General features: G+C 38.4%; 1 protein-coding gene across 2 annotated transcripts in view; it reads right to left on the bottom strand.

The window, feature by feature from the left end:
• Nucleotides 1-22,276, bottom strand: part of MCCC1 (methylcrotonyl-CoA carboxylase subunit 1) — a 60,777-nt gene that overhangs the window by 5,497 nt on the left and 33,004 nt on the right. For both annotated transcript variants that reach the window (XM_055409754.2, XM_055409762.2), the window contains 6 exons: nucleotides 19,966-20,149; nucleotides 16,630-16,739; nucleotides 14,979-15,195; nucleotides 12,578-12,664; nucleotides 4,469-4,518; nucleotides 1,021-1,158 (listed from right to left, as the gene is read on the bottom strand). In XM_055409754.2, the coding sequence (XP_055265729.2) occupies nucleotides 1,021-1,158; nucleotides 4,469-4,518; nucleotides 12,578-12,664; nucleotides 14,979-15,195; nucleotides 16,630-16,739; nucleotides 19,966-20,149 (786 nt within the window). The remainder of the gene's footprint in view (nucleotides 1-1,020; nucleotides 1,159-4,468; nucleotides 4,519-12,577; nucleotides 12,665-14,978; nucleotides 15,196-16,629; nucleotides 16,740-19,965; nucleotides 20,150-22,276) is intronic.

Genomic DNA, 22,276 nt, shown 5'->3' with positions numbered 1-22,276 from the left:
CTCCTTGCTATTCTTTGGAACTCTGCATTCAAACGGGTATATCTTTCCTTTTCTTTTTTGCTTTTCACTTCTCTTCTTTTCACAGCTATTTGTAAGGCCTCCTCAGACAACCATTTTGCCTTTTTGCATTTCTTTTTCTTGGGGATGTTCTTGATCACTGCCTCCTGTACAATGTCACGAAGCTGAACTCATGCTCTACACTAATCCACTCCACTGCCTCTGCCATCATACTGTTATAGTACATAGACTATGGAAAGCAATGCCTGGCAAAATGATATCATCCTTGACTACAAATATACAGTTTAATTACTGGAATACTGAAGGCATCTCATCACAAAATACCCTGGTCTGGAAGATGGTTCTCAAGTGTGAGAAGGCTCTGAAGAGGTCACAGGAAATTTGATAATCCACTCCCTTTCTTCGCCCACACAGAATGCGAAGGTTTACTAACAAGTTCCTAATCATATCTATGCCAAGCCTACCTCAACCATCCTTCAACTGCCAAGAGACCACCACTAACCCACATCCACCTCCCCTGTAAGGAATATCTGGTCCACAGACTCCTCCCACAATGGTCACCTCCTCCCAAGTCTCCACGATTCTCAGTGCCAGCGGGACAGTGGTTGGGGGAAGTGTTTAGGGTATTGGAGAATTAAAGGAAAAACTGGATATGTGTCTGTCAGTGAGAATCTGTGAGAACAAAGAGGGTGAATGGAGAAATAGAGAAGGTAGAAATATGACAAAGATTCAGACTGAAAGGGAGATAGACAAAAAGTCACAGCAGTGAGAGAAGGAAACAGGATGTGTTGTTCACCCTCATACCCCTGACCCCTGTGTGGCATGTAGGATCTCTGACTAGAGATTAAAACCATGCCCCCTGCATTGGAAGCACAGAGTCTTAACCACTGGACTGCCAGGGAAGTTCCAAAACAGGAACTTTCTAATTTCTCAGTGGAATACTTCTGGTCAAGCAATTTTCTCCCAAACTCCAATAGTGTTATTATAAAACAAATACATTACCATGGAAAATAGGTAGATAGTGTTTTCCAGAATAATTAGCTTAGTTTTACTAGCAACCCCATTAACAGAAGATTTCAGATAAGTGCAGTCTCCCTCACTGCAAAGATCACCAAGGACATGGAAAGTTTTATCTTCAATCTGAAAAAACAGAAAATTAAGATCCTTAAAGTAAATGAACAACCTTACAGAATTAAAATCAAAATCAACTCTTTACTGTTAATAGTTTCAAAAGGAAATAGGTAAAAACATTTTTTTAAATCATGCAGGAAATTTCCTAAGATTCATAAATAAAATAGTCTACAAAGAAACAGCAGTAAGATAATTAAAAGAAAAAAAATAGTTATGTAACATCTCTACAGTAGCACCATAATGCTACAGATAAAGGTTCCTTTAAGAATAGTAATAAGAAAGTCAAATAGAAATACAAATCAAAGTAAGAAAAATTATTAAAATTCAGTTGAGTATATTATATGTTAATAATTGATGCTTTTGAACTGTGGTGCTGGAGAAGACTCTTGAGAGTCCCTTGGACTGCAAGGAGATCCAACCAGTCCATTCTAAAGGAGATCAATCCTGGATGTTCATTGGAAGGACTGATGCTGAAGCTGAAACTCCAATACTTTGGCCACCTCATGCGACGAGTTGATTCACTGGAAAAGACTCTGATGCTGGGAAGGATTGGGGGCGGGAGGAGAAGGGGACGACAGAGAATGAGATGGCTGGATGGCATCACCGACTCGATGGACATGAGTTTGAGTGAACTCCGGGAGTTGGTGATGGACAGGGAGGCCTGGCGTGCTGTGACTCATGGGGTTGCAAAGAGTCTGACATGACTGAGCGACTGAACTGAACTGAACTCATTTCTGAGTATCCAAAGTCAAATTGAGTTTTACTGTGCAAAAGTTAGTGATGAATAAAGCCAGAATCTCATAATTAGATTAATTTCTTTTATCTCACCAACATGGAGATTGAATTTATGAGTTTTCAGTTATGATTTAAGAAGACAAGTTAGCTGGAGATTGAGCACAGTTTTCTTACTCTGAGAGACAGAGCAGTACCAAAGAACAGATTTCACACTTAATCTTTTCCAGGTAGCTGACAAAAGGACATGAGATCATGCTGTTCCAAAGGATGTTTTCTCATTTATGTACACAAGAAAAAATTTCCCTTATACACATAAAATTCATTTAAATCTTCTTTATTTTTTAATTCCCCTGTTAAAGTCAGAGTCCTGTGGCTATTCTTTTCAAATATATTATATAGGTTAAAGTGAAATAGGTCACACTGAAGTATTTATACATGGTTCTCATCTAGCCTAAGTTAAATATGACATTTCACTCTGCTTTGTAACCTACTAAGACAGCCATTTGACTGTCTGTGGAATTCTCGGATATAAAGGTTAGATTGGGAACAGTTTTGTTTAAAGACATATAGAAGCACATTCTAAATTTGTGAAGGTAGTTCCATGAGGAGATCAGAACAAATCTGCAATTTACTTTACCATTTACCAAGGGATAAGAAGGGGTCCCTAAACCAGAGGTACCAATATGAATTGCAACTCATATACTTAAGTAGATTTCCCATCATTTGTCTGAATCACAGAGAAAGGAACTTAATGTGTCTCAAAGTGTTGGGGAATCTAAAGAACATCACTGATAAATTCATTTTGCTGGATTTGAAATCTCTTAGCTCACTGGAAAAATGATTTATTCTATTCTCTGAATTTTATACTTACTATAGGAATTTGGTTAACTTCTCACATTGTTTTTTAATCCTTTTGGCATTTTATTTTCCCAATGTAATGGATTTTTAAAAATTGAGGTCTATCACAAAAATTTTGACTAAAGAGCCTCAAAGTATGACTCTTGGGGTCCCCCAATCCCCTTAAGGAGTTCCACAAAGTCAAACAATTTAATAACATAATATTGTCTTTTTTCTACCCTCATTCTCATACAAGTATGTAGTGGAATTTTCTAGAGATTGTAGGACACATGATAATGATACTACTCTGATGGCTAATGGAATGTGTGCTTGGTGATGATCTTTTCTCAGTTTATCCTGCAACTCAACAACAAAAACCCAGCCAGATTTTTTTAGAAAGGCAAATAACTTGAATAGATATTTCTCTAAGAAGATAAACAAATAGGCAATTAGCATATGAAAAGATGCTTAACATCATTAGTTATTATGGAAATACAAATCAAAACCATAGTAAGATACTACTTCCATACCTTAGGGTTTTTCTGTTTTTAATAAAAACAACAACAAAACAAAGTAGCTAGAATATAAGTGTTGGCAAGGAAGGATGTGGAGAAATTGGATATTTTGTTCACTGCTGATGGGAATGTAAAATGGTATGGACACTATGGAAGGGTCTGGTAGTTCCCCCCAAAACTAAAAACAGAATTACAGGAATTCTACTTCTTTGGGTACATGCCTAAAAGAATTGAAAACAGGGTCTCAAAGAGATATTTGTATACAGATGTTCACAGAAGCATTATTTATAATAGGCAAAAGCTGGAGGCAACCCAAGTGTCCACTCCTCATCTATGTATTTAGATTGGATAAATAAAGTGTGGTACATACATACAATGGAATATTATTCAGCCTTAAAAAGGAAGGGAATTTGGATGGATACTACAACAATGGAAGGGCCTCCAAGACATTATGCTAAGTGAAATTAGCTAGTTACAAAAGGAGTAAATGCTGAATGATTCCACTTATATGAGGTAGCTAGAGCAGTTCAGTTTGCAAAGACAAAGTAGAATGATGATTGCCAGAGCCCAGGAGGGGAGGGTGGAGAAGGGGGAGTGGACTCTTTTACTGTTTAATTGGGACAGAATTTTAGTTCTGCAGGAGGAGAACAGCTCTGCAGATGGATGGTGGTAATGGTTGCACAACAATGTGAATGTATTTAATGCCATTAAATTGTATGCTTAAAAAGGGTTAAAATGACAAATTACATATTACGTACATTTTAAAAACATACATTAAAACAATAACAAATTTTTTTCTCAGTGTAATTTTCTAAATGGTAAATATTAATAGATATAACTAACACAAACTAAAACTCTTTGGGGAATCTCAATAACTTTTAAGAGTGTACAGAGGTCTTGAGACCAAACATTTGACAACTGCTGCTTTAGATATAAATACATTCATATAATTTAGGGGCTTTTTAGGTGTCTTATTCAAATATTATTATCATCACTTTTTTAACCAAGTTTTTATTCTTAAGGAAACTACAGCCAAACTGAGTAAATAATCAGAAACTGTATAGGGGGTAATTTTTCTAAATTGGTCTGAAATAAAAGCTCATGACATTCTCCTAACTATAGTCATGATAATCAATGGCTTCAAAGAAAGCAGAGAGTGAAAACATACTCTACTCAGTATGAGAGAAATCAGATTCAGCTCTGAGCTGTAGAGCAAAACCAAGGAGGCTTACCTGCATGTTATATGATCCATCACGGTTATATGTTACAGTTATGGCTACATCTTTATGGAAAAAGTGGAGAAATTGAAGAAAAGTTAGAAGACATTCATTTATTCAGTAACTGAGGTTCTGAAAACTTTACTTTCAACCTAAGGAAAAACTAGTTTTTAGGGATATCAACATCTTTTAACTCCCTGACAATAAAGTTTAAAAAAATAAAAAATCAGGTTTCAATAAAGGTGACTTTCAAACTTTTCTTGTTTAAAACTGAAGTTTTAATTCTTTTACAGTTATAGGATATTTCAGATATTTCCCCCTCAACAAGAAAGGCTGTAGTGTCATAGTAGAAAATGTAATTAATTGGGAAAGAGAAGTTCTGGCTTAAGGCCCAAATCTGTTATACGTGGTATGATCATCTCTGTGATCCTAGGACATTTAAAATCCTGCTTTTCTTAAAAGCTATATATGACAAACCCACAGCAAACATTATCCTCAATGGTGAAAAACTGAAAGCATTTCCCCTAAAGTCAGGAGCAAGGCAAGGGTGCCCTCTCACCACTACTATTCAACACAGTTTTGGAAGTTTTGGTCACAGCAATCAGAGGAGAAAAAGAAACAAAAGGAATCCAGATTGGAAAAGAAGTAAAACTCTCACTGTTTGCAGATAACATGTTCCTCTACATAGAAAACCCTAAAGACTCCACCAGAAAATTACTAGAGCTAATCAATGATTATAGTAAAGTTGCAGGATATAAAATTAACACACAGAAATCCTTTGCATTCCTATACACTAACACTGAGAAAACAGAAAGAGAAATTAAGGAAACAATTCCATTCACCACTGCAACGAAAAGAATAAAATACTTAGGAATATATCTACCTAAAGAAACAAAAGACCTATATATAGAAAACTATAAAACACTGGTTAAAGAAATCAGAGAGGACACTAATAGATGGAGAAATATACCATGTTCATGGATTGGAAGAATCAATATAGTGAAAACTACCCAAAGCAATCTATAGATTCAATGCAATCCCTATCAAACTACCAACGGTATTTTTCACAGAATTAGAACAAATAATTTCACAATTTGTATGGAAATACAAAAAACCTCGAACAGCCAAAGCAATCTTGAGAAAGAAGAATGGAACTGGAGGAATCAACCTGCCTGACTTCAGGCTATACTACAAAGCTACAGTCATCACGACAGTATGGTACTGGCACAAAGACAGAAATATAGATCAATGGAACAAAATAGAAAGCCCAGAGATAAATCCACGCACCAATGGACACCTTATCTTACAAAGGAAGCAAGAATATACAATGGAGAAAGACAATCTCTGTAACAAGTGGTGCTAGGAAAACTGGTCAACCACTTATAAAATAATGAAACTAGAATACTTTCTAACACCATACACAAAAATAAACTCAAAATGGATCAAAGATCTAAATTTAAGACCAGAAACTAGAAAACTCCTAGAGGAAAACATAGGCAAAACACTCTCTGACATAAATCACAGCAGGATCCTCTATGACCACCTCCCAGAGTAATGGAAATAAAAGCAAAAATAAACAAATGAGACCTAATTAAACTTAAAAGCTTTTGCACAACGAAGGAAACTATAAGCAAAGTGAAAAGACAGCCTTCAGAATGGGAGAAAATAATAACAAATGAAGCAACTGACAAAGAATTAATCTCAAAAATTTACAAGCAACTCCTGCAGTTCAATTCTAGAAAAATAAACGACCCAATCAAAAAATGGGTCAAAGAACTAAACAGACATTTCTCCAAAGAAAACACATAGATGGCTAACATACACATGAAAAGATGCTCAACATCACTATTTATCAGAGAAATGCAAATCAAAACCACAATGAGGTACCATTTCACGCCAGTCAGAATGGCTACTATCCAAAAGTCTACAAACAATAAATGCTGGAAAGGGTGTGGAGAAAAGGGAACCCTCTTACACTGTTGGTGGGAATGCAAACTAGTACAGCCATCATGGAGAACAGTGTGGAGATTCCTTAAAAAACTGGAAATAGAACTGCCATATGACCCAGCAATCCCACCGCTGGGCATACACACTGAGGAAACCAGAATTCAAAGAGACACATGTACTCCAATGTTCATCACAGCACTGTTTATAATAGCCAGGACATGGAAGCAACCTAGATGTCCGTCAGCAGATGAATGGATAAGAAAGCTGTGGTACATATACACAATGGAGTATTACTCAGCCATGAAAAAGAATGCATTTGAATCAGTTCTAATGAGGTGGATGAAACTGGAGCCTATTATACAGAGTGAAGTAAGTCAGAAAGAAAAGCACCAATACAGTACACTACTGCATATATATGGAATTTAGAAAGATGGTAACGATAACCCTGTATGTGAGACAGCAAAAGAGACACAGATGTATAGAACAGTCTTTTGGACTCTATGGGAGAAGGCGAGCGGGGGATGATCTGAGAGAATAGCATTGAAACAAGTATATTATCATATGTGAAACAGATCGCCAGTCCAGGCATGATAAAGGGTGCTCAGGGCTGGTGCACTGGGATGACCCAGAGGGATGGGATGGGGAGGGAGGGGGGAGGGGGGTTCAGGATGGGGAACACATGTAAACCCATAGTTGATTCATGTCAACGTATGGTAAAAACCACTACAATACTGTAAAGTAATTAGCCTCCAATTAAAATAAATTAAAAAATAAAATAAAATCCTGCTTTTCTGATCCATTCTGACCTATTAACTGGGTATGAAAATGTAAATGATTAAATGAATGCGAAAGCACTTTATAAACTGTAACAGACTATACAAATATAACACAAAATATACTTATCATGTGACTAGAGAATAGGTTAAAGACTACCCTAGGAGACGGAAATTTTGTGGGATAGAGCATGCAGACCAAAGTCACTTCACCTACACCTGACACATTAACCAGCATCCTGAGGCTCCCAGCTCAACTCTGTTTCCAGCCTTGACCTTCCTACTCCAGAACTCTGGTTAGTCATTCCCAGCAGGATCCTCCACTGGCATCTTAAAATAAACCTAATGGGGCCAACAAGTCATCTCCCCTTCTGCCTGCCTTCCCTCCTGACTGTGAACTCCATGCCTGACACCATTTTTCTCATCATCCAGGTTTATAACCTGTCATTCTTGCCTTATCTTCCTCCTTTGCTTTTCACCTCCAACAGTCACCACAAAGCTGCCAAGTTCCTCCCCCTGAATACCTGTCCTCTACATTTCTTCCTGTCCATTCCCATCACTCTACTCTGATTCAGGCCCATGGCTTCTGGCCTGGCTGACTTAAAAGGGCCTCCCTAAATTTCCTGCTTCCTGTCTCAACCATTCCAGCTGATGCAGCCCAGCATGGCCCCCTAACACACAAAGTACTTGGCCTGGTATGGAAGGCACCAAACTCCCAGTCTTGTTGCCCACCTTTCTTCTATATATCCCTGTGTTACAAACAAATGGAAAAATCGGCCAATTCCTATTCTCCACATGTGACTCTGGCCTTCTCCACTACTGTGCCTCTTCGCTAATGTGCCTCCTTCCCACTTGGCTGGTCCCCAGCCACACCACCTGAGACTCCATCCGTCATTCACATCATACTCACTGTCCGTGGAAGTCTGTTTACGTGGAACAAATCCTCTCTCCTGTGAACATTTAGACTTCTGCATATGAAGTGCCATTATGATTCTCCCCTCATCCAATTTTACATGACATGAAAGTGATTTTTCTCTTTATCAGTTGTTTTTAAAAATTGTAAAAAATATTCACAAAAGTTAAATACTGAGGTATATAAAAAGTGAAAGTCCCCTTTATTGCCCAGATGTACTATTAAACACTTTAATGTGTGAATCCTTTTAGACCTTTTTGAATGCATAAACTTATATTTTTCTTTTATAAAAATAAGATATTGCTATGCACATTGTTCAGCAACCAGTTTTTTAAAATTAACATGTGATATACATATCTACTTTGCTCTTTGCATAGTAACGAGGAGATAATTTAATAATAATGATTTTGATGATGATAGCTACTGTTGACTGCTTGCTCTAGGTCGTTCAACAAGCTAAAATGCTTTATATGTGTTGTCTCATTTAATATACACAACAACCCAAGGGAGCAACTGCCATGAGTATCTCCACTTTTAGCTGAGGACACTAGATGCTTAGAGAATGTGACTTTCCAAGGGTCACAGACAAGAGGGGAGCAGAATTCAACCCATAGAATCTGACTCCTGGGCCTGCATTATTAAGCACTATACCATCCATATTGTCAACATATATAACTTCTCCTTTGCCAAGTGGTAAATGTCTTACCATCTTTTTTTACTTCTTTACATTACTCAGAATATTTTGTGTTTTCAAAAACTTTGTATTGAGTGTATGAATGAATGAAACTTTCCTCCCTATATCTTATCAATATCTTTAAACTTTAGAAAATATATCCAATTACACCAGATCAGTTTTCTTTTAATTTATAAGATATGAAAAGTGTTTAACTGACTGGAACGCCAAAAGAATCATAGTAAAGACATTGCCAGGAAAACTATTTTATACATTATAAAGTGACTGAATTTGTTCCTCTCTCCTCTAACCCCCACAAGAGAACCTTAAATATCCTCTTGTAAATTTGATATGTGTTTAATATCCTCTTATATATTTATATAAAGTATATAAATTTAGCATGGTGCAGCGTTAGGTAGGGCTTCCCTGGTGGCTCAGAGGTTAAAGCGTCTGCCTGCAATGCGGGAGACCTGGGTTTGATCCCTGGGTCGGGAAGATCCCCAGGAGAAGGAAATGGCAACCCACTCCAGTATTCTTGCCTGGAGAATCCCATGGATGGAGGAGCCTGGCGGGCTACAGTCTACGGGATCACAAAGACTCGGACACGACTGAGCGACTTCACTTCACTTCACTTCAGTGTTAGGTAAGCACATGTACCCTAGAGAGTGGGTTCAAAGTCTGGCTCCACCAATTAACTTTAGTATGACTTCCAGAAAACTATTAATCTCTCTAAGCTTTGGTTCCCAATTTATAAAGTTAACACTAATAATAACATTGACCTCACTGGCCTATTCTGAAAATGCAAAAGAAATAATCCATGGAAAGTGCTTAACAAAGGGCCTGATATATATCAAATACTCAATAAATCTTAGCTACTGTTACTGAGGGTAGCGCAGGGTTCTGTGAAACATGGCCATAATAACAAAGGAAGATTATTTTTCAAGTTTAAATATTTAAAATGCTGGGTTGTTCTTACTGAGATCATTAGGGGTTGGTTCCTCTTTAGATTCACAAATGCTTTTGGGCCCTTAGACTTCCTGTTTGGAGCACTCTCTTATTCAACCATGGTCACTACTGATTAGCATATATGAGAGACTCAACATAACATTTCTGAAAGCTGTTATATTCAGACCTGGATTATCCTTGAAAAATACTACAAAAAGGATGTAGTGAACATCACTCATATTGATTTTGCAATTTTACATTTATTTTAAAATTGAAATGCAACATAATGCAAAATACCCTTAGTAAAGATTCACAGCAAGTAATACCATTGGCTCCTATGAATTATAATCACACGTGATTTTTCTGTTTAATTCAGGTTGAAGAGGCCACTGAAACTTTGCTGCTGATACCTGTATTCAGCACAGAGGAGTCTAGAATAAGATACTCCCAGATTGTGCTGTTTTTTAGGATGAAATGAATAACTACAACAACGTAAAATGGATAGGTTAAACACTCACAGAAGGCTACTTTATAAGGGATCTTTGCAAACATTCTTTCCATGTACTCAGTGCAAATAGGGCAATGACCATCTAGGTTCAGAATGAAAAAACGCCTAAAGAGCTACTTATTAATGAGTGACTGGTATCTACCCAGAGTTGAGGTAAAGAAAATCCTACTCTGTCCAGGGAAGAGGGTGCTGTGATGATCTCTGTTCTACTTGGTAGGCACATTCTGACAATGGAGTTCCCATAGTTCAATGAACCTCACATTCAAGGTTATCCAGCCCTCCCAGCTCTGGCTCTGCACCCCTCTGACTTCCCAGGTGAACTGTCCTGCAACAAAAGAGATATATCCAGTTGTTGTCATAGGATTCTGGTTCCTCTGGAACACTGTTCCAGCCATAAGTTTACAAACCATCTTCTGGCTTAAGTGTCATCTCTTCCAGACTTCAGTTACAATAAATTAGGCCCCATACTGGGCCCATCAATTAGCTGGCAATCAAAAGTCAATTTTCTACTGGAAAAGTGGTGGAAACAGAACAGGGGTCAAGGCCAGAAAGACTCGGTGTCAGTCTTGGTTCTGCTCCTTAATAGCCTTGAGTAACTGCACCTCCCCTGTCTCAGTTTCATCAGCAATAAGTAGGTCTAACAGTGACTCCCCCTCGTTAATGCTTCCTGGTGAGTGGTGGGGTAGGCAATCCTCCTTCCCTGGAGAAGTTTTGGTTATTTTCTTCTTTAAAAGTCATACACACACTAATAGCAAATGAAGCAACTGACAAAGAATTAATCTCAAAAATATACAAGCAACTCCTGCAGCTCAATTCCAGAAAAATAAATGACCCAATCAAAAAATGGGCCAGAGAACTAAACAGACATTTCTCCAAAGAAGACATACAGATGGCTAACAAACACATGAAAAGATGCTCAACATCACTCATTATCAGAGAAATGAAAATCAAAACCACAATGAGGTACCATTTTTCGCCAGCCAGAATGGCTGCTATCCAAAAGTCTACAAGCAATAAATGCTGGAGAGGGTGTGGAGAAAAGGGAACCCTCTTACACTGTTGGTGGAACGCAAACTAGTACAGCCACTATGGAGAACAGTGTGGAGATTCCTTAAAAAACTGGAAACAGAACTGCCATACGACCCAGCAATCCCACTGCTGGGCATACACACCGAGGAAACCAGAATTCAAAGAGACACATGTACTCCAATGTTCATCACAGCACTGTTTATAATAGCCAGGACATGGAAGCAACCTAGATGTCCGTCAGCAGATGAATGGATAAGAAAGCTGTGGTACATATACACAATGGAGTATTACTCAGCCATGAAAAAGAATGCATTTGAATCAGTTCTAATGAGGTGGATGAAACTGGAGCCTATTATACAGAGCGAAATAAGCCAGAAAAAAAAAAACACCAATACAGTACACTACTGCATATATATGGAATTTAGAAAGATGGTAACGATAACCCTGTATATGAGACAACTAATCTTTGAATGTATAGACATAAAGTTGTTTCTATTATTTATATTCTTAATGCTTCTATGAGTATTTCCCATTTTGAGTACTGTTTATTTGCAAGATTTTTCTTGTTGATTATTGTTACCTGATGTTTCCCTTTTTAGAGAAGCTTTTTAAGGCAGCTTTGACTCTGTTGAGCCTCTCAATTTTACCTTTATTTTTATTGCATTAATACCTAGTAGGTATTAGTTGCTTTTTCTTTATGATTATTCTGTTTATTTTGCTAACTTTTTAAACTGGCTGTATACTTGTATACTCACTGCTTTTCCTTTTTATGTAAAGTCTACTACATTTAAGGCCTCAGTGGATAATGTTTTCCATATCCCGTAGGTTTTAAGACTTTGTATTTTTGTTATCTTTCTGTAATGATGTTGTTTTTAAATGCCATGTACTCAGTGAGTGATATAAACACATTGTAAATTTCAGTTTTCTAATGAAAATTTTAAAAAATTAAAAAAAAAAAGTCACACACACGCAGAAGAAAAATGGCAGAGCCATGAAAGTACAAAGAAGAGGAGAGAAAGAAGTGCCTCAAAACCCAGCATCCAATGGTAATCTCACTAATGTTTTGTATATTTCATTTCATTTTCCTGTGTATGTTTTTATGACCTGTTTTTTAAATATTTAACAAATATAGGACAAGTGTGAAAAATAAAAATAAATATCATTAACTCTACCACCCAGAGTCAATCAATTCTATTATTTTGGCATGCTTCCTTCTAATGTTTAGGCTAGGGATTCTAAAAAATATAATTGATCATGGCCAGGTTGAATTTTTTTTTCCAGTAAATGTGATGTATTTCTATGAAGCACATTTCTTTTTTAATAAAACATTACTTACTGTTTTTACCATCCCTAAGAGTCATGTTTCTAGAGTAACAGATATTCAGTCTTCTTCCACTGCTGGATGCAAAAGGAGAGTATTGATCTAGAAAAAATTTAAAATTCAACAACAAATTTATGAACATCAAGCCTACTAACAAAAGAAAATGTAAAACAGAGGTCCTATACCAACAGCTCAAATATGTTTTCTTTATTCTATGCAATGCTTTAAATGTAAACACTTTTATTCACATCTCAGGAAATTTTACATGAAAAATATCCCAGTTTCTCTCGAAAAATCAGAATATTTACAACCTCAGCTTTCCACCTCTGGCAGCATAAACTGCACAGTGGTCACAATTTTGACAGGGCAAATGCATTCCAGGTCACCCGAATCCTCACTGCTCACTAGTCTTCTCTTCTTTCACCTGGCCTCTTCCACTCTTCTCTGTCACTGGTCTTCCCCTAGAGACTTGTGTGTTCACCCTCTGTTAGACAATCTCCAGGAGCTACGGAGTAGCTAAATTGAAGCAATTTATTCTGAAACTCCTCTCTGGGCTGCTTATAAATTTTAATTTAAAAATGAAAGTGAGAGTAAGAGGACACTCCATTCTAAAAAAGCTAAGTCCAGGCTTAGGAATACCAGATGGGGTATAGGTAGACGAATTTATTTAATGTAAAAGGACAAAATGAGGACAGAGCACAAGTCTCCAAATATAGCTATATAGTTTAAGCTTTCAATATAACTTAAAATTTTACTTATTAATTTATTTATGGCTGTGCTGGGTCTTTATTGCTGTGTGGGCTTTTCTCGTTGTGGAGAGCAGGGGCTACTCTGCAGTTGCGGTGGGTGGGCTTCTCATTGCAGGGGCTTCTCTTGTGGAGCACAGGGCTCTAGGGTGCAGGGGCTTCAGTGGTTGCAACACATGGGCTCAGTAGCTGCGGCTCCCAGACTCTAGAGCACAGGCTCAATAGCTGTGGTGCACAGGCTTTGTTGTTTCACAGCATGTGGGATCTTCTTGGACCAAGGACTGAACCTGCGTCTCCTGAATTGGCAGGCAGGTTCTTTACCACTCAGCCACCAGGGAAGCCCTCAATATCACTTTCTTGAATGAATCTAGAAATTAAAGATCCCAATAATAGGATCCTATAATAATATAATAATCCTAATAATAATGAAGGGATAAATGGATTCAGGTTTTGTTTTTTTTTTCTGTTTGCTTCAAAGATCAGAGGTAGCTGAGGAAATATTATGGAGCAAATGTGGGAGAGCTCAGATTTTGCTCAACCAAGTGGGAAGAACTCCTTAATGGAGAACTGACTGAAACTGTAATTAACTAATGAATTTTCATCATGAATTCCCAGCTTCCTGAGAGATTAGGAAGATGCTGGGCAACAACTCAGTGGGAATGCTGACGCAGGGATGCACATATATGGCAGCCAGGATGAACCTCTGTCACAGTCCCAGATTCTATGATACGCTCAGATTCTATGATATGATGAAATACCTAGGTATCTAGCTAGTCAGAAATTTGATCTCAGAATAGAAAAAGAGAGGAAGGGGACTTCCCTGGTGGTCCAGTGGTTCAAGATCTGCCTTGCAATGGAAGATACTCAAGTTTGATCCCTAGTCAGTGAACAAAGATCCCACACGCCGCAGAGCAACTAGGCCCAATTGTGGCAACTACTGAACCCACACGCTCTGGAGGCTGTGTGCCACAACTAGAGAGTCTACGCACCACAACGAAAGATCCCATGTGCCACAACTAAAACCTAACTCAGCCAAATAAATAAATAAATATTTTTTGAAAAGAGAGAGCAGAAGAACTAACTCAACAATAAATTATGGGTAACTTAAGGGAATCTGAGCATCTCCAGCGCTGTCTTGTCTCTCAGACCAAGAAAGCTGCTGCAGGTATGGAGGGTACAAAAAAGCAGGGAGTGGTGAATAAAAGAAGTTGGAAGGAGATAAGAAGAGAATTAGAAAAAAAAAAAAGAAGCTATGAGGGATATCAGCATGAGATGTGGGGAGAACTGCTGTTTTCTTGAAAATAAGTCCACCTCTACGTTGTTTAGGTGATGGGTTAAGTTACACTGAATGGGTTAGAGCATGCTGTTGGGTGCATCCATATTATGTGAAGAGCTCTACTTGATACTAAAAAACACTTTAGCAGAGGATGGTGTCAGTCACTGAAGGAAGAAAAGGGAGGCAGGAGTGGCAACAAAAGAAAGAAAACTGGGAGCTTCTGGTTGACTAGTGGTTAGGGTTCTGGACTTTCACTGCTGTGGCCTGGGTTCAATCCCTGGCTGGAGAATTGAGATCCCATTAGCCATGCAGCATGGCCAAAAAAAAAAAAAGCATGTTCAATGATTATTCATAAAATTTTGCAAAGCAGAAGAAACAGAAAAATATTTCATACCTTGTGTTTGAATTTTGAAGACATCAGACACAGCTTTCTCCTTAAGGATGAGGCCCAGAGCTGCCTGACATAAAAACTCCTTGGCTGTGGCCTTCCGGTCAGGCAACAGTTCTTTGCGGTGTTGAGGGATGAAATCAGTGTGCACATTACCAGCTTCGAATTCTGGGTGGCCAGACAGGCTAAGGAGGAAGTCAATGTTGGTGTGCAGTCCAACAATCTAGGGAGGAAAAAATGTCCATGTCCCCAGTGAGTGGGGAAAACAACATACTCAGGAAAACATTTCTATGGCATCAGCTCTTTCTACTAAGTATTTTCGACCATGACTAACTCTCAGGAAAAACAAAACAAATTCATTTCACCATCATTATGCATTTGCACTTCACATTACATTAATTTACTATGATAAACAGGATGTAGGAAATGGGGAGGTAGTGTGGAGATGTTTAATTGACTTAGGTTAAGAAAGCAAGTAAACATTAAGAAACTTAAGAGATTTATGTGCAAGATACTGAAGACTTGCTTCTCAGAACACTCCCATGAACGAGGAAGACTGCAGACAGAACAGGATTGCTCCACAGGGGAGGAGTAGGATTATATGACCTGAAAAGAGCTTCCTCTGAACTTTAAAATTCAACTGATACACACTGATATAAAAATAAGAAAAGGCATAGAATTAACCCAAATCCACCCAATAAATGGGATCTAGGACAAAACAAGCTGAGCTCTTAGGTTCATTCATTCATTTTCTCATTCATCCATTTATTTAATAGCCATTTACTGAGAGCCTTTTAGGTGGCAGGCTCTGATCCCAGTACTAGGGACACAGTGAGGAACTAAACAAAGTCCTTGCCATCACAAAGCTTACATCAAGGGACAAATAACAATATCTATAAATAAATATCTAATATAATGTCAGGTGATATGAAAAAAAAATAAGGCTGGCTAAAGGAACAGAGAGCAGCAAAGGGTTCTGTGGGGAGGCCTGGGAAGGACTCTAAGGATCACGGTGAGCAGGAATGTGGTGGGTGAGGAGGGAATCACACGGGGCAAAAAAATTCTGGAGGGAGAAAGGGAACATGTGGCTCTATGCTGGGTGTGTCAAAGGAGTCACAAGGAGGCCAGTGTGGTTGCAGCCATAGAAACTGGAGGTTTGATCAAATTCATGAAATATAGTAACTTGAATATCATGGGTTAATAAGAAATCCTTCTATGATACTAAATCAGCATGGTATGGGACTTACTGCACCAAAGAAATACATAGCTACAGAAAAGCAATAAACTCTTTCAAATGGATAAAACTGAACATAATTATTTTCCTTGGCAGAAAATAACATCAGAGGATTGGCCACACTTGTGTTTCTGGCCTTATCTACAGGTTGAATAGAAATTTCACATCGAATCCCACTGAGGTTAACGCTGATGCTAATAGTTTAAGTCCTGCAATCTTTCCTTTCTAGGTGAAAGCAGGAAGTCTTCAAACTCTATTCTGACCCATGGGAAATCCTCCCATGTGAAATAATTTTGTTGTGACATATGGGTAATTGGTAGAAATAAGCTGACAAGGACAAAGGTTGACCAGTTGTAATGGACACGCTTGGTTGTAGAGATCCAGAGATCATCAGGGTTACTAACACGGCCCCAGCTCACTCACATTGTACTGTCGAAGGCTGTACTTTAGTTTTGTCAAGGCTGCCTGGCGATCAGCAGCCCACACAACCAGCTTTGCAATCATGGGGTCATAATGCATTGAAACTTCATCTCCTGAAGTTGAAAAACCACAGAAACAAAAGTTAAAACTTAAAAGAGAGAAAATATGACAACCAAGACATTCTCCTGGGGCTTTCTGTACATTTCACACTTAATTCTCATGACAGATATCATTGCTGCTGCTGTGTCACTTCAGTCGTGTCCGACTCTCTGTGACCCCACAGACAGAAGCCCACCAGGGTCCCCCGTCCCTGGGATTCTCCAGGCAAGAACACTGGAGTGGGTTGCCATTTCCTTCTCCAACACTTTATTCACGAGGAACTGAGGCTCAAAGGGATTTAAAAACAGAAGCTGAAGGAGGGTATGGCTATCCAAGAGCACCATGCCCCAAAAGAGTCATCCAATGACACACAGGCTGGTTTGCCCCATCTTAACTTCTGAATCTTTTCCCTTCTTCTTTTGGAAGTCAGTGAAAACCCTCACATCACAATCACTTCTGTCCTTGGCGTTTCCTTGCCTCCACCCCCTCAGTTTCCTCATCAGAAAAATAAAGAACATAATTCCTCTATTCTATATGTTTGCTGGGAGGATTGACAAGCAAGTGACAAATTGCCATACCTGGCAGAGCAGATAAACAGCAGCTATCAAGACTGTGTCAAAATCTCAGAGAACAAGAAACTGAACTATGCACATCTCACTGGTTAGAAATGGTTCAAGTCAAAAGGATGAGATATATTACAAATACGGTTCAAAGATGTTTTTGTGATTTTGGCAGATCACTTGAACCCTCTGAACCCCAGAGTCTACATCTATACAATCAAGAGGTTAGATTACACTCCCTTATCCACTCATCCATCCATCCACCAACACATACCAAACACCTTCTAGGCCTCAGCTTGAGCAAAGTCCTGCAAATATAACATAGAAGACCTAGTCCCTCTTTTAAGACTCCTAGTCTAAAGGAGAAATTAGACAAGGAGCAAAAGATCACCATGAAGTGATATAAAGGGGGAATCCCAAGGAATACACAAGGGGACACAAAAGAGGGTTGGGGAAAGCTTCCTGTACTAGATTATCCTTCTCAGGTGCAGGATAAACTGGGGAGTCTGTCTGAGAATTATATCTGTTATCCTTTCAGCACTTTTATTAAACTATACTGCAAGCTTTGCTCGCCTTAAATTCCTTTTCTTTCCTATTGCAAGTTCCCTCTTCTCTCTATGAAGTTTCACTGATATGCTAAAAAATTTACTGACTACCAAACGTGCTGTAGGTTATCCAGAGCTCTCAAAATGCTGCCAGTTTATTGTTGTAGTTATTGTTCAGTCACTAAGTCATATCTGACTCTGCAACTCCATGGACTGCAGCATGCCAGGCTTTCCTGTCCTTCACTATCTCCTGGAGTTTGCTCAGACTCATGTCTATTGAGTTGGTGATGTCATCCAACAATCTCATCCTCTGACACCCCTTTCTCCTCCTGCCCTCAATCTTTCCCAGTACCACGGTCTTTTCCAATGAGTCGGCTCCTCACATTAGGTGCCCGAAGTATTGCAGCTTCAGCATCAGTCCTTCCAATGAATATTGAGGGTTGATTTCCTTTAGGATTGATTGGTTTGACCTCCTCACTGTCTACAGGACTCTCAAGGGTCTTCTCCACCACAATTTGAAAGCATCAATTCTTCGGCACTCAGCCTTCTTTACGGTTCAACTCTGACATCTATACATGTATACTGGAAAAACCACAGCTTTGACTAATATGGACTTTTGTCAGCAGAGTGATGTCTCTGCTTTTTAATATGCTAGATTTGTCATAGCTTTTCTTCCAAAGAGCAAGTGTCTTTTAATTTCATGGCTACAGTCACCATCTGCAGTGATTTTGGAGCCCCCCAAAACAAAATCTGCCATTGTTTCCATTTTCCCCCATCTATTTGTCATAAAGCGATGGGACCAGATGCCATGATCTTTGTTTTTTGAATGTTGAGTTTTAAGCCATTTTTTTCATTCTCTGCTTTCACCCTCATCAAGAGGCTCTTTAGTTCCTCTCCACTCTCTGCCATTAGAGTGGTATCACCTGCAATTTATTGTTAAGAAGTCCTAATTCCTCATTTTGGCTTTCTAGACCCTATACGATTTGCTCTTACTCTATATCTCCAGCCACATCTCCAATTACTCACCACCCTGAATCCTTTCCTCCAGCCACATACTCTCTCAGTTCTTCAAACACACCTTTTGTTAAATCCTCTTTTCTTCACTTTTCTGTATGCTTTTAAATCTGCCTATTCAAATTCACTCCAGACTTCCTCTTAGAAACATGTCCCGATTACACCAGCCTAACATAACCTGCTATTCCCGAGAATTTCTATATTTTATCACTCACCATCTGTATAACTTCTCTGGCAACTAAAAATCAAGGTGGCAATAGATGGTGGTGGCTCAGATCATAGACCCTGGAGCCAGAAAGCCTGAGTCTAAATCTTGGCTCCAACGGTGACCTTGGAGAAGTCACTTCTCTGTGCCCTGGTTTCCCCATCTAGAAAATGGAGGTGATCACAGGGCAGTAAAGGAGCCCATGTAGAAAAAACGCCTAGAACAGTACCTGTACACAGTAAGTGCTAAATAACTGTTATGACCATGGTTATTAATCATCTGTGAACTGTACTAGCTCTTGCATTGTTATTTTTTAACTTTCTAAAATTACTGCTTAGCTTGCACTAAGTTTATTAATTTTTCAGTTTGACTTTTAGTACCTTGAAGGCAGAGTGCCTTGGGCATAGCAGATATCAGTCACCTTAACTTATATTTGGAACTAGGTGAAATAAAAATATAAAACAATACCAGAAAATATTTGTTGCTTAGGTTTGACGAAGTGCTGCTGCATTTCAAAAATGATTGCAGTACTGCTTAAAAATACTAGTTCTTCTTTAAAAAAAAAATGTTTAGCCATCTGTTTTATTTTTATTTTCTATTTTATGCTTCATAATCGGCTGCAATGGGCCTTAGTTGTGCTATGCAGGATCTAGTTCCCCAATCAGGGATCAAACCCCAGCCCCCTGCATTGGGAGCTTAAAGTCTCAGCCACTGGACCACCAGGGAAGCCCCAATACTAGCTATTCTTTAAAAATGACTATTCCAAAAGGAAAAGATTACTGAGAAATCAAAGAAATCCTTTATTTTGAAAACATACTAGATACATCCACAAGACACAGGAAAAGACCCTATCCAAAACTAATAAAGTACCAAAAAATTTTAACCACTGAGACTTTGTACTTTAATTTCACTTTACCTTGTCGTACTCCAGTTTCAATCCTAGTGGTAAGGTCTGCTCGAGGGGTGGAGAGATGCACTAGTGGTCCGGCCCCTGGCATGAAGTTATTGTTAGGATCTTCTGCATATATTCTAGCTTCAAAGGCATGGCCCCGCAGAGTTATTTCTTCCTGGCTCAAAGGAATCTTCTCTCCTGCTGCAATCTGGTAAAAGAAGAGTATGTGCTTCTTATGAAAATCCACCTGATAGCGGCTATGAGACTGCATAAATGGTCTCATCTTTTTCTACATAAAATGTACATTTGGACTTTATAATGAAGCCAATTAAAAACTCTTATTTTGCCCACCCACTTGGGTATTAGGCAAAAGCAAAGATAGATTAAAAAACAGATGCAGCCTGGAAATATTGCATTGATTACAATGGGTTTCTACAATTTTCAAATAGAGAAAACAGGCAAACTGATGACTAAGTTATAAATATCAGTATCAGTGCTTTATCAATATAACGAAAACTAAAATTTCTTACTGGCAAGACAGTCTCAGTTTTCACTTAAAATATTAGCACTCAGTTACCATGTCAATCTTTTCTTACAGTAAATTGTTAGTTGGTGTTTAGGACTATATTCATAGCTATGGCTAAAGTATGGCATTCGTCATCTTTGTTATCTTCACCACCAAGTGATCAAGCAAAACAGGCAGGGGAACACGATGTTCTTAAATTTTGTTATTTTATGTATATTTCAGGACACCAGATTATAAACAAGATAATCAGAATTGTTAATCATTACTCTAATTATTATTATTTTGGCTCTTATATAATACAACAAATCTCTCTCTTCAACTAGAATAATTTGGAAAAGGCTATTGGAGGGCACACTATCACTCTTCACTCTACCCTTGAGTTTTCCTCCAAGATGAGAAAATGACAAACTGAAATGGCAAAAGATATAGGGAAAAACTCAAGTAACTTAGCAGCACACTGCACTAGATAGGTAAGCATAAAACAAGCAAAGGTTTCATCTCTCAAAGTCTGTAAATAAGAAAAACCAGGAACTACAACAGTGAAAACAAAAGGAAAATGGACTAAACTGCATGCCTTTATGGCATAGTGTTTGGAATCAGAGACTTTGCAGCCCTACTGCCTGGGTTCAAATTCTGTCTCTATACTTTTTCTGTTTCAGGCACACTCAATTCTGGGTAAGTTTCTGTAACCTCTTAATGCTTCAGAGAAAAACGCCTGGCATGCAGTAAATACTCGGTAAGCGTTAGCTTTTATTTTTTCATTCCTATCCTTTATAATAAAATCCTTTGTAGTGTTTTGGTAAGGAATTCTATTTGTTTTAGTATAAAAAAGGAAAAGAATGACTATATGTTCATATTCTAAGATGTGATTATATTTCTGATTATATAGTTCAATTTCAACCTGACTTATCTTTATCTGTTTCCTCTGAAGTTGGTTTCTATCTGGACCCAGAAGAGACTGGCCCAACCATGTTTCTGAGTACTTGGAAATCTACACCATCTGAGTTCACTTGGGCTTAGACATTGACTCTTTGGAACCCCTTAGACCTTGGACATTTCACCAGCCTCTCCTAACACTGCTAACCATCTGAGCCTGCAGCCAGGGTACTCACATCACTGCACACTCACTCCAGGAAGCTAGTGACTCGAGAGATAGGTACTGGAGCTTGAACTCTTGATTCACCACATGGTGAGACCCGTTGTTTTACCTCTGCTTGGAAGCCAGATTCCAAAGTGTCTTGAACACCTTAAATAAGGCCCAGTGGCATCCCTAAGCTCTAGAAACCTTCCCCAGATAATAAAAGCCTATTTCTCTTTCTAAAGCTCTTACAGTTTCTCGACTTGCAGAAATAAATGCCTGCTGGCTCCCCCTCATATCCAAAAGGTTTATTTTCCTTCATTCTTAGAAACACTCCTTCATGATTTAAAAATCCTGAACTCTCCTGGTTACTACTCAATAAAAATCATTTTCCTTGAATTCTGGAAACATAAGCACTCTTTCCAAAAGTTTCTAAACCCAATACAGTTTTCTTGACACTTACTAACACTTACTAGCCTGATGTGTAGCTCCTAAGACTACAGAGGCCAGAAGAATCTTACAGCTCAATTAAAACCACCAACCATCCCCAAGGAACCAGCAAAAGGAATGTTATATTATTGTCCACAGAAATTTTGCAAAGATAAAATTATCAAAATAATCAAGACTTTAGCATCACAACACGGAAAAAATAATCTAGATTTAGGATATATAGAGAACAAAGAACCCTACAGAGATTAAGAACATGCATACTACTTAAAAACATTATAATA

This window comes from Moschus berezovskii, chromosome 1 (genome assembly GCF_049115385.1).
Source record: "Moschus berezovskii isolate FMDL1 chromosome 1, NW_MosBer_1.0, whole genome shotgun sequence".
Classification (NCBI taxonomy): Eukaryota; Metazoa; Chordata; class Mammalia; order Artiodactyla; family Moschidae; genus Moschus; species Moschus berezovskii.
Note: the sequence above shows the minus strand (reverse complement) of the source record. Positions and strands in the feature narration are given on the sequence as shown.